Genomic DNA, 17818 nt, shown 5'->3' with positions numbered 1-17818 from the left:
GACAGTCATCTGGGGTTTTTACTAGGGAAGTGACAAACACGTTTGCATTTTGGAAATAACATTCTGGCTGCAGTGAGAGGAACAGACCTGAGGAGAGCAAGAATGGAGGCAGAGAGAACACTTAGACAGTGAGAGATGATGGTGGCCTACATGGAGAAACAGGAGGATTCTAAGATGTACTGAGAGAATCAAAGAACTTGGTCACTGTCCGGATGTGGAAGATGGTGAAAGAAGCCAAGGATGATATTCACATTTGTCACTTTCACCTCCTAAATAAACAGCTCACTAATCCACCCACTTCTTTCCATCTCTCCACTCTAGTCCAAGCTACCGTCATTTTATTTGAACTACCCCAACAGGCTTCAACTAGGTGTCTGCATGTCCATTCTGATCTACATTGAAACATGCTCCATACATGTCTGAGGCGATTTTTTTCCCCAAAGTCAAATCTGACAGTGTAACTAACTGCTCTTCCCAACATCACCACTACCTCTCCCCACCACTTCCCCAGGCTCTTGTGATAAACATAAAACTCCCTGACATGATCTATGTGATACTATTGTCTCCCACCACTACCAGGCTCTGCAGCCACCCTGGCCTTTCTTTGACCCTCCTCATCTATGCTTCTCCATATCTCGGGGCCTTTTACACCGGCCGATAGAAGGCTCTTTTCTTTCCGTCTTTGCCTAACATTGAACCGACCTGAAATCTTTATTTCAAATCTGGTATCAGTTCCTCTGAGAACACTTCCATTATCAACCTGATAATGTCAAATCCTTCTATTTTTAAGTTCTAATGGTATCAGGTATGTTTCATGTGTAATGCTTATCACATGTAGTTGCAACTGTATATTTAGTTTTGTGGCTATTGATTATTGGCTGCCCTCCCCATCAACTAGGTTATACGCTCCATGAGGGCAGAGTATAGATTTGTTTTTGTACTCCATGTACTCACAGGCCTAGAATGCCTACAACTTAGCAATTAACCAATAGCTGACAAATTAGTGAAAGACGGGGATCCAGACGATCAACTCCAAGTTCAATCAAACACCAGACATACTCTACAAAGCTCTATAATTCCTTCACTAATATCCATACTTACGTCCACAATCCTATTCAATTAACCATGGTCTCTTACCTAGATTATTATAAAAGTCTCTTACAAAAGTCTCTATCTCATTCTCTTATAATCTAAGCATTACAAACATGAGCCAGAGTTGATGCTTTCTAAGACCCACATTTGAGCATATAAGTCTGTCCTGCTGATAATCCTTCAGTGGCTATTGCCTTTAAAATAAAATCCAAACTTCTTCATCTGACTGTCAAGACGGTGCAAGATCATTTTACCTCTCTACTCTCATATGTTGCTTCCCTCCCCAGCCTGTCTTTAAAAAAGCTTGAACTATTTTTGGTTCAAGCTTTCTTAAAACAGTCAATCCTCTTTCTTCTCACTTCCAAACCTTTGGAGTATTTCTTTTGCCTAAAATATTTTTCAATCTCTTCTTAACATGGTTAACTCCTATTCAGATCTGTTTAAATTTCATTTCTATGAAAAAGCCTTCCTCAGCCCCCCAAGTTCAGTTCTAGGTTAGAGACTGTCCTATATGTTCCTGTGCCAATCTTATACTTCTCCCATTATAACATATTGCACAATACTTATCATTGCCCATTGTCTCTATTCATTGCTGGACAGACTCTAAGCTCTATAAAAGATAATGCCTTTTCATGGTTATGTTACCAACACTTAGCAGAATGCCTGCATAAAACAGGTATTTACTAAATATTCAATGGTTGAACAATTTAATTTTTCTCTCCTTAAACACACACACACACACACACACACACACACGTTGATGTGTGTGTGTGTGTGTGTGTGTGTATGTGTGTGTGTGTGTATTTAAGGAGAGAAAAAGTTAAATCTACCCTAACAATCAAAACCATAGCTCCATGAGATTCTATTTTGGGAATTTTGCATAATAATTACATCTGCATAATGCTTACAGTTCACAAGCACATTTACATATATTAATATTTGATCGTCACATATTCCCTGTCAGAGATTCAAAGTCGGTAGCATTATCAATCTCACTTTACAGATGAAATATTGTTTTGCCCTAGTAACAGAATTTATCTTGAGAAAGAAGTGAGTCTAATAAAGAAAGCTATCCAGCAGAAACATAATAAAGATCAAACTTATAAATCCAGAAAATCTAGAGAGCAGCATATTCTGGACTAGAACATGTTCTGGTTCATGATGGAAAATAAAGTTCTGCTGTTAGGTTTCTCATACTCCATCTAATGCTTATATTTGTAACACAAGGAGCATAAATCAGCCTATAGAAGTACCACTGCAGCTAACAAATGAGCTACTAAGAGATACAGAGATATTGATATCAGTCTCCTAATGCTTGAGGTCCTATGTCTCATCAATTGGTATGTTTTATGGAGAGATTATAAATATTGGTCAGACCTTGGTTGTCTGCAGTTTAAAGAGGTTCCAAACCTAAGTATCTTGAATTTTGAATATTCATATTTACTAGAGAGCAAATTTCAAAACTACTTAAAGAAAATACACAGAAGCTACTGTAGAAAAATAATTCATAAGAAACATAACTTGAGGCTAAGGAGGTACATAAAATTAAGAAAAGTATTTTCCACACCGTCATATTCATATCACTTTTCAGTTATAATCATTTTTGAGTATATGTCTAATCTTTCTCTTCACATTTAAAAATCCCTAAAGGAAGAAACCTGTCTTAGGCATTTCTACTTCCCTTATATCATTGGTTCCCAAATGAACCCATGTTAGGCTAGCTGCATACAAAACATATAGGGAGCTTCCTAGTCTCCACCAGCACCACCATCATACCATGAACACATGACGTACACATGCACACAAAATCTCCAGGATCAGGGTCCAGAATCCCTATTTTATTAAAAATAACAGGTAATATAACGTAACAACAGGCGACTCATAAGCAGCCAGGTTAGACAACTGTCTAAAACCAAACACTGTGCTTTCTACATGGCAGGTATACAGCAAATACCTGATGAATGCATAGTCCCCACACATTGTGCACTGCCTCAGATAAAAGAGCTGTGTGAAAACTTCTGCTGTAACATTAACACTGAAATAAAGCTACTCAGCCTCAAGCAATAAGAATCTCATACATTTTTTAGTAAAATAAGAAGACTGAGGAAAAAAGTAGGATTCTAGCTACTTGCAAACTCTGCATCATGTAACGTGAAATGATAAACATTTTTTTTGTATTTTACCGTCTTATATGGTCAGGATATAATTAGACAATATTCTGACATCAGAATAATGAAACAAAACAAATATAGTGAAATAATAAAAAGAGAAGCTTTATAAGTAAGATTATAGAGAAAAGCTGATTAAGGCAGACTTAGTTTTATTTACTCTAAAAAAAAAAAGAAAAGATCAATTACAAAAAAAATTTTGTATCTTTTAATATTGTTTGCTTTATGAAAATCAGCACCACCATAAGTACCTGAGAAAAGAATTAATAACCACTTTTATAGAATCAGTTGTTAATAACACATACATCAACAAAGATAAATTGTTAGTATTTTGAAGTAATTTATTAAATAACACAATTAAAGGACAAGGTTTAATTAACCTAACCAAAACAGGTACTAGTTAATACCAACCTAATTTAATGGCTGAGAAGCACATAATTAACTTGTGATACAGTTTATGTAGGTCACTGTATGCCAATTTAACATATTGACACAGTTTGGAAGGTTAGTCAAAAAATAAAATTATGGTATGATTACAGAATCAGTGTATCCGGAACTCACCTGCTCTGGGAAGTGGTTTATATAACTCCAAGTACTGCTCCCCGTGAAGAACCTATGTCAGAGTAAGCCAAATTTCATTAGCAGGCTTTTTTCCACCGATTCTGCTTCTGGATATTGCTAAATGACATTTCACTGTCCACATGCTCACATCACGACTTCCCTCAACTTACCTGTCTCAGTTTGGCTTCTACTTCCTAATCATGATTCAGAAATAATCACAGGATTCCGTCCTCCAATCTAAAGACTGTCAGCTCTTTTGGAGCAGAGAAGATATATGTGTGTGCTTTGTTGACATTCATAAATCCTTCTTGACTGATAATTATGGGTTATTTGCCAATGGAGACCCTAAACTAAGCTGTATATCCATGCTTATCACTGTGCCTGGAATGCACTGGGTATCCGACAAATATGTATTGAAGAAAAATTAACAAACTGGCTAATGCTAGTAATGTCAGGTCACACATACCAAACACAACCGAAACATAAATATAAACCTTACAACCATATTCAAAGTAAAAGCACTATCAGTGTCAACATTTCCTTAGTGTCTTGTAAATTATCTACAAAGAGTAGCTATTAAGAACAGGGTAACTTTATAGCCACTTAACCTCAACATATCAAAGCAAGAATATACCAATATACGTAGGAAAACAGTAGGACAGGAAAATAAAACCTGACCCACATAGCCAAAATGACCACATTTTACTGCCATGGGACAGTTTAGTTCCTAGTCTTCCTCAGAAACCAGAATAAACCACTATAAACTGTTTTATCAATGTACAAACGCACAAAGGATATGACATTTATCAATCACATTTAAAGAAACAAAAAAAACGCAAAATAAAGGCTTCTTATTATGCATACCTTTGCAAAGTTGATAGAAAGCCCAGGAATCTCTGCTAATCCTCCACCCATTATAGATTTCTGAGCTATAATAACTCCAAAGGTAGGCAAACAAGAGAAGTCAGAATTTCCTTCATAAATAAATTTTAAATCCTTTGGTTCCTTGATTGATGCTCCAACTCCGAGGGCATACATAATAGCTTCCAGTTCCGTGTAAGCCGAAGAAAATGGAGGAAGTTTATGGCCAATGGCGCCAACCTACAGTTATAGAAAATAATTTTTTCACTCATATTTTGATCAAATCTTATCTTTGGTCAAATTTTACTTATCTTTGGTCAAATTTCACTCATCTTGGGTCAAATTTTAACTTTTTCAAAACTATTAACTGCTTACATACCTAGTTTTGCTTTTCAAAAGATGTGACTAGAATGTCATTTTAGTGAATTTAATGGAGCACTACACTTGCTTCATTACATGAGTCTTTTTTAATAGAAACCAATTAGATAATATGTAGAAAAGGAGTTCATTCACAGATAAGTACTTCTTTATTACTTGCTTCTTACTAAGAGATAGTATGCCTCATCTTCAACTTTCCTGTTGCTGATGCTGGAAAGCCCTGTTAATTCAGCAACTATTAGCTACTCAAAAATATAAAAAATAATGAATTTGTTATAAATAAGGATAGTGAATTACCCTATAAAATCTATTGCATAAAAATTCACTGTAAACTGAGGAACAAAACAGTGCTTAATGCCTGTAAATTAGACTGCCTCATAACGGTTTTAGTTAAAATGAGATTTTACCTGACATTCCTTCCCAGGAATGTCCTTTACCTAATTGGATATTGTATTTTGCTATTTAGTGTTGTTATGCCTAGCTAATGTGTGAAGCATATATTAGGTTATAAAAGAATGATGCCCAATTTTCAATCACTTTCATTCTAAAACAGGCATCATAAAACAATGGTTGAGAGCTAAGAATGGTTTTTACATTTTTAAAGGGTGGTTAAAAAAAAAAGAAAATCAAGGAGACTATGTGGCAGAAACAGTATGGGATCCAGAAAGCCTGAAATATTTACTACCTGGCCCTTTACCAAAGAAGTTTACCAACTGCTATTCTAAAGTAAAATCAGACTTATAAACAGGTCATATTCTCAGAGTTAAAATTAGATTAATTTTATCACTATGTCAGTCCTATATCCCAGAACACCAAAATCAAACATGTCAAATGATTTATTTCTTACTGTTTATGTACCACAAACTTTTTTTTTTAAGGATACATATAGGAGATGGTAAGTCAGCAAACTTCACGTGGGCTATAACCACAATTCTATTAGCATTTCTGACACAATGGGAAGCTTTTTACTGGCAGCCACGTTGAATTGAAATAATTCTACAATAGTTTAGCGGTTACCAGAGGGTAAGGGGGGAAGAGGGGTGGTAGATGAGGGTAAAAGGGATCCAATATACGGTGATGGAAAGAGAACTGACTCTGGGTGGTGAACACACAATGTGATATATAGATGATGCATTACAGAATTGTACACCTGAAATCTACCATGTTTCCCCGAAAATAAGACCTAGCCAGACCATCAGCTCTAACGCTTCTTTTGGAGCAAAAATTAATATAAGACCCGGTCTTATATTATATTATAGTATAATATAATAATTATTATGCTACTAATATTGTATAATACAATATAAGACCGGGTCTTATATTAATTTTTGCTCCAAAAGAAGCGTTAGAGCTGATGGTCTGGCTAGGTCTTATTTTCGGGGAAACACGGTATGTAACTTTACCAAAAACTGTCACTCCAATAAATGTTAATTAAAAAAAAAAAGTAGTATTTCTAAAACACAATCTATCAATGCTTTCCCTTAAAACAGATGACTCAGAAGAGGCACTAAAATAAATTATCCTTTCCTAAAAAGTTAGAGAAACAGTGACTAAATAGGATTACCAATGATGCTCAAAAATAAAAACACATCTAATCACACTGAAGAGAAAGTAAAGGTTACATTTGTTAGCCTTATGTTCATTCAAATTCTATAAATATTTACTACATATTTTATGAAAAGTTTTGTGATCACTTATCTTTCCTATTTAACACTAAGTTAATAACTTGGAAAATAACATTTTGCATTGAAAGGAAAGAAAAGAAAAAAGGAAAAAGCTCTGCAGAGAAGGCACAGCTTTAGGCTTTTTTCCCCACTTACAAATCCTGAGGTGGCCGTTGATGATGCCTCATGACTGGTATTATTTGTTGAAACTCTTCCATCTGAATCTATTTTACTTAGACTTTCCATTGCCTTACCAATTGATTCTAAAAAAATAATAATAAAAATGCTTTTGTTACTGAAGTGACTTAAGAAAAGCTACAGTGTGCTAGATAATCATTCCTATAACATTCAGCAAGCCTGCTGCAGACTCTGCACTGGCACTCATGCACTGAAAGTATGATGTCAGGCTCTTAGAGGAGAAAATTGTGAGACTTTCAAAGAGACCAAAGACAACTGGGTGTTTTCAGTGAAAAACAAGGCATTGTCCAACATACTCTTCCCACATTAAGATTCTAAAGAGGCTTTGCACTTTGCAATGTCTTTGAGAGATTTTACAACTCTGTCAAGTGGGACCTTTGTCCACAGACATGCAATTTCTGTTTGGTGGAGGCACAGCTAACTTCCCTTCTCTCCCCACCATCACCAACTGTCCTCTATAATGGAACAATGCCAAGATTACACCCCCCCACACACACACACACACCAGTCTCTCTACAAGTAATAGCTCTGAAGATAGTACTAAAAATTCTTCCAGAGAAAACCATCATGACCAGTGACTCCAGACAGGTTTCAGAAACTGCTGTTCTGGGGTGTATGAGGTCAATAAAGGAGACTCACGAAGCAGCCATATATACCATGCAATTCCAAAGGTTCTGGGACCTTTCTAACAAACCTCAGCGATATGGGCCTCCTTCTAAACTCAGACAAAAACTATACCCAAACTACGGAATGTGAGATGAGCAGGGATACCTGCCCATCCTGCTGACTCTCGCAGAGAGACTTCCTGCCTACAATTCCCCTCTTACCACCCCGTTCAGATTGCTGCCTAGAGGGAAGGCTATTTGACTGAAGGTTACCTTGGTACAAGCTGAACGCACCGCTCTCAGAGACAGACAACCTGAGTTAACATCTGCCTCAAACACTGAGAAGGCTTGGGCCAGTACTTTAGTTTATCTGGGACTTAGTTCATCTGTAAAATGAGAACACTGGAATAGGTGCCCTGAAAGTCTCAAATCTATAAAGACTATAAAGACTTGTTAGTTTTTTTCCCCAACTGTACTTCAAATACTAGAGGTATCTTGTCATTTACAATTACATAATTAATTTAATTAGCTTTTTCTTTATGTTAGTCTAATACTTTTAAGGCAATAAAGTGGAACATTGACATTAAAGGAAAGTTTTTAATGTATTTCTTCCTTATTCCTTTCATTCATTTTCACTGACAGGTGACTGTTATTCATAGACTAAATTTATCTCAAATATCAAAATGCAGAATATAGAAAATGCTATCATTAACGATATAACAATTATGTTATCATCTGATGGAGAAAAAGCATAATAAAATGTCAGTGAATACCCCAGCAGGCAGGAAAGCGTCATTAAGGAGAGGGAAAAAAAACAGCATAGTCATTTTTCATATATATTCTTCTATCAAATATCAAATATAAAATTACTAAGAGGAAAAAAAGACTTTTCTGTAAAATAACCCTAATTCATGATCTGTCCCAGAAAGGTCCTTTAACATTCATGTACTATATGCATATGTGAGTTATACTAGAAAAGCTAATGTGACTTTTATTGGTTATCTATTCCTGTGGTATATCATAGATGATTCAATAATTCACGGTAACAAGTATTTACTAAATCCTTTCTATGAGCTCTGCACTATGCTAGCACCAAATACCAAACAAGAATATACAAGACAGCCTCTGCCTCCAAATTACTATGCAGTTAGGAAACCACATACTTAGGAAACAAAAGCGCTGGAAAGCAGTTATGATTCGATGCTCAAGTGGTAAAAGTTCAGCTAAGAGAGATCAGTGTAGCCCAGGATACCTGGGGAGGTTATGTTGAACATCTGAGCCTTGCGTTTTTCTAAAGAAGCACTAATGAAAGGAGGAAAGGGCATTTTAGAAAGACAGAGAAACAGCAGCAAAGACAAAGTACTAAAACAGCAAAATCTATTCATTAGACAGAGAAGAGCCAAGTCTAAATAAAATAGGCTTAAATTAACTTTTTGGGAAATAAAAAAAAAAATCAGGTTAGACAAGGAGCATATGGTTAGATAAGGAAGACTTCGAAACCAACATCAGATGGGGAATGGATGCATTCAGCACAAATGGATAACCCCCTCATACCATCCCCCAACTGCACATACAACAAAAAAATAGGAGTATTAAAAAACTGAAAAACTGACATACCTATCTTAAACTGGAAGAGTTCTAATGCACACGAGCAGAAAATGTAGTCTAGATGATTCAAGTGTCTAAGTCACCACAGTGAGGCCATTTCATAAGAGAAGAGATTGCCTCTGGTTCCCCAAGCAGGAAAGAACTGACTTGAGACTCTTTACCTTCAATGCTCCGAGGCTTGCTGGCATTTTCAAAGTCACAGATCTGTATCCAGTCAGCCTTCACTGCCTCAGGAGTCATTGGCTGATTCTTCTGTCTTACAATGGCTCCAAGGGTCCGCTCCCAGCGTACTGGTTATAGAAACAAAACTAAGATATTGAGACAGTTTAAGTAAAGGACAGAAAGTAAAATTTATAAGAGCCCCTTGAATTTTTTTTAACTTTCAGAAAAGGGATTCTAATTTCTAAAGAGTTTTACTATATTCCTTAAAATGCACTTTTCCTAAAATAACAAACCCATTAGGATAATGTCATACACACACACACACACACACACACACACACACACACACACACCTGAAACTGAAGGGAAAAACTTCTCTCCTGACTATGCCAGGCACTACTAAAAACAGAATGAAATGCAGAATCCAAAAAAGTTAAATTATATATTATCATCCCCCAAAAAACTGAATTCATGACCATAGATCACTTGGGGAATATACTTCAAGGTAACAGAATAGAGCTTTGCTGGATAGTAAACTGAGGACTAGTGGTGCTAACAGGTCAGAAATTCCAGATAACCAAATTACTATATCAGATAGTCCCACATAATTCTCCCTTTTCCTCTCTTTGTTCTGCCTCCTTTTCCACAGGAAGTCAACGAGAATGTGGAGAGTCGCAAAAATCATAAAGAGTAAGAACAATCATGTGGGATGTCAGACACATAGGAGGACAAACATCAATACAAAGGGAGACTGTGCTAAGGGAATAGCCAGTTCTCAGTAAGACTAGGCAGGTCATGAATAAGAACTGCCAACAGAAAGAAAATGAAACAGATTCTTGAAAATGCCACAGGTCTGCAGGACAACTTCCATGTTTTCAAATACCTGTTGGTGTAACAATGTTTGAGTTTGAATATGCATGCACTCAATCCAATGGTTAGGTGTTTCACAAGTTCTTTACCCAGCTCTAATTGGATATGCAGGTTTAAAGATACGGAAATTATGGCAAAGCAAAAAGCAAAAGAGACTTACATTTTCCAATCCATCCTGCTCCAACCTACCAAAAAGACAGGAAAAAAGTTATACCATCTAATGTGAAATCACTCAAATTTTTTTAAATTAAGACAACAGGCAACTATCTTACTAAGAATATTAGAATGCTAGATGACAATGTATAAAAATAATACAGCTCTACAAAAGGCCACTGGCCCCCATGACTGCTCTGTTCGTGTTATAGAGGAGAAGTATAAAGCAGCGCAACGTAGGAGAAAAGCATTACTCTGAGGTCAGAAACCAAGCTTTGATACCAGTTCTTTTACTGACTCGCTGTGTGACTCTGGTCAAATCATCTGACTTCCCTAAAGCCAAGTGTCCCCTTATGTAAAACAAGGATAATAATACACTCTTCATGAGGTAACCATGAAGGTTAAACAATACATAAATAGTAAAATTGTCTAGCACATCACAGGCTCAAAATATATGTCCCTCTACAAAGACCTAGTGAATAAAAAAATTAAAAACAAAGAAAAATAAAACCAGGATTTGACTTAATGAACTACATGTAGTCAATTCAATGAAACATCATATATAAAGATAAAGCGAATGATCAAATATGTTAACTGCTACACAGAAAGATTAATTTTTTTCTTAGAGATCATTCAAAGATATCCTCAGAAGAAAACGTTTGATGTAAAGAAAATCTGTTTTTTAATGCCTTCAAACACCAAAACTACAGTGTGCCAGAACTAATCACGTGAATTCCACATACATATGACAGGAAAACATTAATCAGTAGACAGCACACATCTCAGTGGCTATATGCTCGTGGGACATGGCTTTTCAATCACGCTTTGCCTTTATATTAACACGCCCACACCTTTTATAATAGACTAATCAGTCTTGATGCTGTTAGAGTAGATAAATCAGCAGTACTTTTGATAACAGGCAAGAGATGCCATCTTTTATCCTATTTTGGGAGTAAAGGAACAAGCTGCACGCTCCTCTCAGGTGCTAGAAACAACAGCTCAGCCAGCCAAAGAATCTGTATCTGCCACTATAGCTACTGATCAAAACTTTGCAAATAAGGTGTGAGTCAGGATATTACACACACATTTCTTACTGTATTTTATTAATCACACATATCTAATGCTCCTCACTAAAGATGTTCACAATATAGTAAAACGATACACACTCCTAATTATGTATGTTTGAGTGTGCGTATAAAATGTCTATCTACAAAAAGACTATTCATGTAAATGCACAGCTAGTAAAAGACTAGAAGAGAATACATAAAAATATTAAAGTAGTTTATCTCTAAATAGTGATAATGTGGGTGATTTCTATTTTCTTCTATATATTTTCCTGCATAGTTGAAGTTTTCTACAAAAAGCACATACTTTTGTTGACAGAATAATAAATATAATTGTAAAAGACAAAAAGTGTTTTTTTTTAATTCCCCAATGAGAAAAAAGACAGGCAGGCCAAATTTTGAGCTCCATATGGCTTAATGTTATTATATTAATTTTTCCTCTTCTGTATATTTAGAGTTGTAAAGTTCTTTCCACCTTTAATTTTTCACAATTCACATTCAATGGTTGTGATTAAGAAAGGGGAGGTACATAGCTCTGCTTAGACATGTGTAGACTGGTTTTTATTTACTTATTAGCTTTTTATGCAAATGAATCAGACAAATACATCATTCACTTCAAACTGAGCCAGGTTATTTTGCTACCAAGAAATATTTTTGGATATCATCGTATTCCTCACATAACAGGTTCACTATTACCACAGAGAATCAAATAAAGGGGGGGAGTCTGAAATATAACAGTTCATGCTAGGAAAAAAGAGATCGAACTGAAATAAGAAATCAAAAATGTATATGCTAGCATAAATTAATCTAAAAGGACTGACTACCAGTGAAAACCGGGTCTCATGGATAGTGGGATTATGTGTGGTTTTTATTGTTACGATAAACATTTAAAGTTTTGCAACAAGGAAAAATAGAGAGCTTATTTTTTTAAAGTTAAGATACATAATAAGTTGTGTTTACTGACCTATCATATCCAGACTAAATTCCTGCTATGCTGCTATAATATTTAAAATTGAGGAGTGACTAATATGTACTAGGTCCTATGCTAAGAGTTTAAAAGTATAATTTTTAGTTGTCACAACAGAACCCCAAAGAAACCAAGGCTCAGGGAGGTTAATTTGTACAAAATTCCAGCAAGCTAGCAATTACCAGATCAAGAATTCAAAATCTGGCCTGGCCGACTCTAACCCCTATTCTCATCCTTGTACTTTACCATTGAGTTTCTCTAACCAAATGACACTTTCTCTATGTGTGTGACTAAACACATAAGCCACATTTTCATTTGGTAAGAATATTAGAAATGAAGAACTAAATAAAAACAGAATTTATGAAGTTGCTGTTATTTTCTCAAAAAAAGACATTAATCAACACTCGTCCCTTAACTATCACATAACCATAATATTAAAAAAATATGCAAGTGATGTCAACTGATGTAGATTTTTTACAAATGTGAACAACTGAAAAATACTAATTTTTAAATCATTTTTTGTATTTAGTTACACAAATATTACTTTGGGAGAAAGCAAGAAAGTTCAGAATACCTCAAACAGGCCACCGTTTTCCTCACAACTCTCGTGGCAAAGCCAAAGAACCAGGGGTGCCACATAATCCGGCTTCAGAGATTCCAACATATCTGAAATAAATACAAAAAAAAGAAAAAGTGTTTAACAAGTATACATATTTAATCAATCATTTTATTTTCTGAGAATTTCTTATTTATAAAAGTATAGGTAATTTAAGTAAATAAGAACAAAATTAAATATACACACTTAATTAGTCTAACATTCAAGGCTTTTCAAAGAACATTTTCCATCCCAATGGAGACACTCCTAAAGCTCTCTCCAGCTTCTAACATTGAATACATCAAATATACTTTTCCAAGACAGGTAACATAATATTCAGGAAAAGGCAAGTTAGAGCTGCCTAGGCAAAGACTGGTGTGCAATTCTACATATAACATGAGGAACTCAGTACCGTTCATTCCCAAAACTTTTTTGTTTTCCCAGCTATTTAACCATAAGCTAGAAAAAAAAAAAAAAAAAAAAAAAAAAAAACACCCAGCTCTAACAATTGTAATGGCAGTAAGATAAGATGTGAAATGGACCTTGCAACCATTGCTGATGAGTAACAAAGTGTAAGAAATATTTTCCCATTGTACCCTTTCTGTGAGCAACTTAATACAGCAGAAAGGTACTACACACAAGGAGTAGGAAGACATGGATTTTACTGCTAGCCCTGCCTTGCAGGCCACTTAGGACTGAGCACATCACTCGACTCCCCTGGAGCTGTGCCTTCATTAGTACCATGTAAGCAGAGTGCTTTCCTTACCTGTTCCATCAAGTTGTTCCAAGGCTCAAATGAGATTCAATTTGTTAATATACTTACTTTATAGTCTTTAAACAATTAAATAATTGCAAATTTTAATTGTGAAATGACAAAACCTAATTTTATATTAATATGCTAAAGCAACAACGATGATATTTACAGTCTCCATAAGTTAAGGAGCAACTCCAAAAACTTTTCACTTTATAGCCTCTAAAAGCTCTCCAGTATGCAAAAAGTCTAGTGGTGTACTGTTCTCCACTCTGTTATAAATATGAGGAGAAAACCAAAGGGAGATTCCAACCATCTCAAATTACATGATAAAACAATTTCTTAACCCATATAACATTCGTCTCAATACATAACATTCCTCTAATTTCCTTTATATATGAGCATTAATTGCAAAATGGAATGTTAAAGGATATTTACATAGATTCTGAAGTTTGAGTTGACTACCTTTATAGTAGTATTGAATACAGCAATAAACACATCTATAAAATCCAACTCAGCGTCCATTATATTAGGTGAGAAAAAAAGAAGAAAGGAACATAAGTCACGTAGGAAAAAATACTTCTGCCTTGCATCTTTTTTCACATATCGTCACTAATAATGTAAGTAAATATTCTTGCTTTCCAGTACTCAAAACACATTCCAAACTCATAGGTTAGCTAGCATCTTATTAAGCTCAATTTTACGAACAAAAAAAACAAGGCTCAAAAGGGTAAGTGAAGTTCCTGAGAATATAACAATGAGATACCATTTTATACTCACTAGATTGGCACACATTGACAATGCCAGGTTTGGAGAAGGACCAGATTGTAGAAAAGGGTTAACTCAGCAGGTCAAGGTTGCTTCAAAACTCTGCACCATCCCAGAAACGTCTGTCTTCAGGACTGACCCTTGGCCAGCTCCTGGGGGGTGAGCTCTGAGCCTTGGAATACCCTGCTTAATAAGAGGGTTTGTATATGCCTGAGTACTTGGGCCATGCAGAACCAGTGTGATCAGATAGTTTATGCAGACAATGTGACTTATGATGAAGCCTGCTTTTGCTCTGAGGGGCTGGAATCTGTGTAGCAGAGGTCAATCACGCAGGGGCCGCAGGCTTACATGACTGACCACCAATAAAAAGCCTGGACCCCAAGGCTCAGGCGAGCTTGCCTGGCTGGCAACACTTAAAAGCATGCAGCCTGGTTTCTTCTGAATTTCACCCCATGTGCCTTTCCTCTCTGCTCATTTTAACCTGTATCTTTTCACTCTAAAAACCCATAACCATTACTATAACAGCTTTGTCTGGGTTCTGTGACTTCTTCTAGAGCATCATCGAGCCTAAAGGTGATCCTGGAGACCCCCGACCCAACCAGAGATCAGTGAGAATTCTGTAACCACTGGTTGGATGTTAATTGGCTTAATATATTTGAAAATAATTTAGCATTATCTTAAGTTTAGCATTTATATAGAGGGTGCCAAAAAAAATGTGTATACATTTTAAGAACAGAAAACTGTATTAAAATTATAATACTCAATATACACACATACCAATAACAAAAGATGAATACAAGTCACGTTTGACTTTTGCAGTTAAAAGAGGTGCTCAAAGTGGTTACCATCAGCATCCAGACACTTCTTATTATGGCGAACTACTGCTTGAGCAACGTTGACCAAAGTGTCCACTTGTATACATTGTTTTGGCAACCCCGGTATATTCTATAACTCAGCAATTTTACTTCTAAGCACACACCCTAGAAAAATTATTGTTTATGTGACCCAGGACATATGAACAAGAACGGAAACACTGTTAAAAAAAAAAAATGGCAGCACTGTTCAAAAAAGCAAATAAACTGACACAAACCCAGATGTCTATTAATAAGAATTAGATAAATTCACATAATGGATTATGACACAGCAGTAAAAATGAGTGAACTATAGCTAAATATAACATGAATTAATCTTAGATATATAACACTGCGTAGAAAAAAACCAAAGAGCAACCCCTCCCTAAAAAGTACAGTATATTACAATTTCATTAGGATCAAAATCAATCAAACCAAACAATAAAGGGTTTAGCCATGTATTTATTATTTTTTTAAGAAAGGGTAAGGAAATGAAAACCAATCATTTTCTTTAAGTGATTACATCTGGGGGAAGCAAGGGGCTTGAGATGAAAGGACAACAAAGATAGATGCAAGTTATTGGTATGCCCCAGTTTTCGGGTTGCATGACAGCTGGTCGAGACGGCCCCAGTGATCCCCATCTCCTCTTATTCACCCCTCTTTGCAGTCCCCTCCCACAATATACCAGAGTTGGTCTCTGTGACCAACAGAACAGAAGTGATACTATGTCACTCCTGAAATTAAACGATATCGTCAACTATTATCCTGGTGACTGTTTCTCTTTCAAATTATTAGCTCTGGGGGAAGCCAGCTGCCATATAAATAGTCCGATGGAGAAACCCACATGGTAAGAAACCGAGTCCTCCAGATAACAGCTAGGAAGGAAGGGAGGCCTCCTGTCATGTGCATGTGTGAGTTTGGAAGTGGATCCTCCAACCCAGCAAGCTTCTGAATGACTGGAGTCCCAGCAACCATCTTCGTTAAAACCTTTTTAGAGACCAAAACCAGAACTTCCCAGCTAAGCCACTGAAGATGCCAGACCCCAGAAACTGTGTGAGATAATAAATGTTTGCTGTTTAATCCACTAAGTTTTGGAGTAATTTATCACGCAGCAGTGAATAACAAATACAGCTTGGGAAGTTAGTTCATGGGTCTTCATTCGAGGATTATGCATCACTTCATGTAAGAAACATGTAAGTTACGTACATTAGAGGAAAAAGAAACTACAAATGTCTCCACATATTACTCATAACATCTGGTTTTTAAACATAATTCCTTTGATAGCCTATAAGTGATATTTCAGAGGAAGAGAAAAAAAACCCTGGGGCAAAATAAATTTTCAACTTTTTCTAAGCTATAAAAAATAAAACTAAAGTAGGGGTTCAAGATAGAAAGACCCAGAATTCACCTCCTTCCATAAATACACAGAATATACACCTACATATAGAACTGAGGGGCTGACTGAACAGCTTCTGCACAACGAACAACAGAGGGATCACACAGAGAAGGGTAGGAGATAGAGACACGGTAACAATGGGAACCCCATCCCCAACGCAGTGACCTGCAGTAGGGAAATCACTGGGGGCGTCCACATGCAGACTCACCCACCCTGGGGCAAGGCTGAAAAAACTGCAGTTTAAAGGAAAGGGCACGTAGGCTATATGTGAAGGAAATCCATTTACAAACTCTGGAGTGTCTGCCAAATGGGTGGGGAACTGCTGGAACCGTCTTCAGGATCAGGGTACCAAACAGCATCATTTTTTATGTTACCCTTGCACCTTGACAGCAAGGACAGAAGCACAGTCCAGTTACCCTATCAGGCCTGCCAAGGTCCCTGGCCCACACCAGCTCCAGCCATCCCCCAAAGATGGCTCCAATGCAAAGTGTTCAGGGACCCCACTAACCTGCACCCAATCCAGCCATCCTGCTAGGGTGGAACTGGAAAGTCATGTCCCAGGACATCCGGAGCCCACACTTCTTCCAGGTCTAGACATCCTGCCAAGGCAACCCTGACGCAGTGTACCCTGGGACCCCAGACCCACACCCACTCCAGTTCCAGCCATCCCATCAAAATGGCCCTAGCATGGCATGCCCCAGGACACCCAGATTCACACCTGTTTTAGCTCCAGCCATCCCACCAGGGCGTCCCCAGCACACAGTGCTCCAGTACGCCCCCAACCATGCCCACTCCAGTTCCAGCCATCCCACCAAGATGACCCCAACACAGAACATCCTGGGTCTCTCCCAAACCATGCCTGCTCCAATTCCAGCCAGCCTGCCTGAAACTACCTGGCACACACATATATATATTATATATAGGTATGTGTAATACATATATATTTGTATTTAAACTTTCATTCTTTTTATCTGTATTAGACATATATATAATTATATATGTATACATATATATGTATATATGCGTGTGTCTATATATATCTATATATATTTATATATAAATTTTCATTCTTTTTATCTGTATTAGACATATATATAATTATATAT

The 17818-nt window shown here is 36.6% G+C and overlaps 1 protein-coding gene across 1 annotated transcript in view; it reads right to left on the bottom strand.

Annotated features, from left to right (window-relative positions):
- The window catches only part of HSD17B4 (hydroxysteroid 17-beta dehydrogenase 4), an 85579-nt gene that overhangs the window by 36417 nt on the left and 31344 nt on the right, over window positions 1–17818 (bottom strand). Inside the window, exons 9-14 of the mRNA XM_019746537.3 lie at window positions 12926–13017; window positions 10328–10352; window positions 9297–9425; window positions 6881–6987; window positions 4686–4922; window positions 3822–3873 (exon numbers count right to left, since the gene is read on the bottom strand). Coding sequence (XP_019602096.3) covers window positions 3822–3873; window positions 4686–4922; window positions 6881–6987; window positions 9297–9425; window positions 10328–10352; window positions 12926–13017 — 642 coding nt within the window. The remainder of the gene's footprint in view (window positions 1–3821; window positions 3874–4685; window positions 4923–6880; window positions 6988–9296; window positions 9426–10327; window positions 10353–12925; window positions 13018–17818) is intronic.

This window comes from Rhinolophus sinicus, chromosome 3, assembly GCF_057876585.1.
Source record: "Rhinolophus sinicus isolate RSI-liver-muscle chromosome 3, RSI-T2T, whole genome shotgun sequence".
NCBI lineage: Eukaryota > Metazoa > Chordata > Mammalia > Chiroptera > Rhinolophidae > Rhinolophus > Rhinolophus sinicus.
Note: the sequence above shows the minus strand (reverse complement) of the source record. Positions and strands in the feature narration are given on the sequence as shown.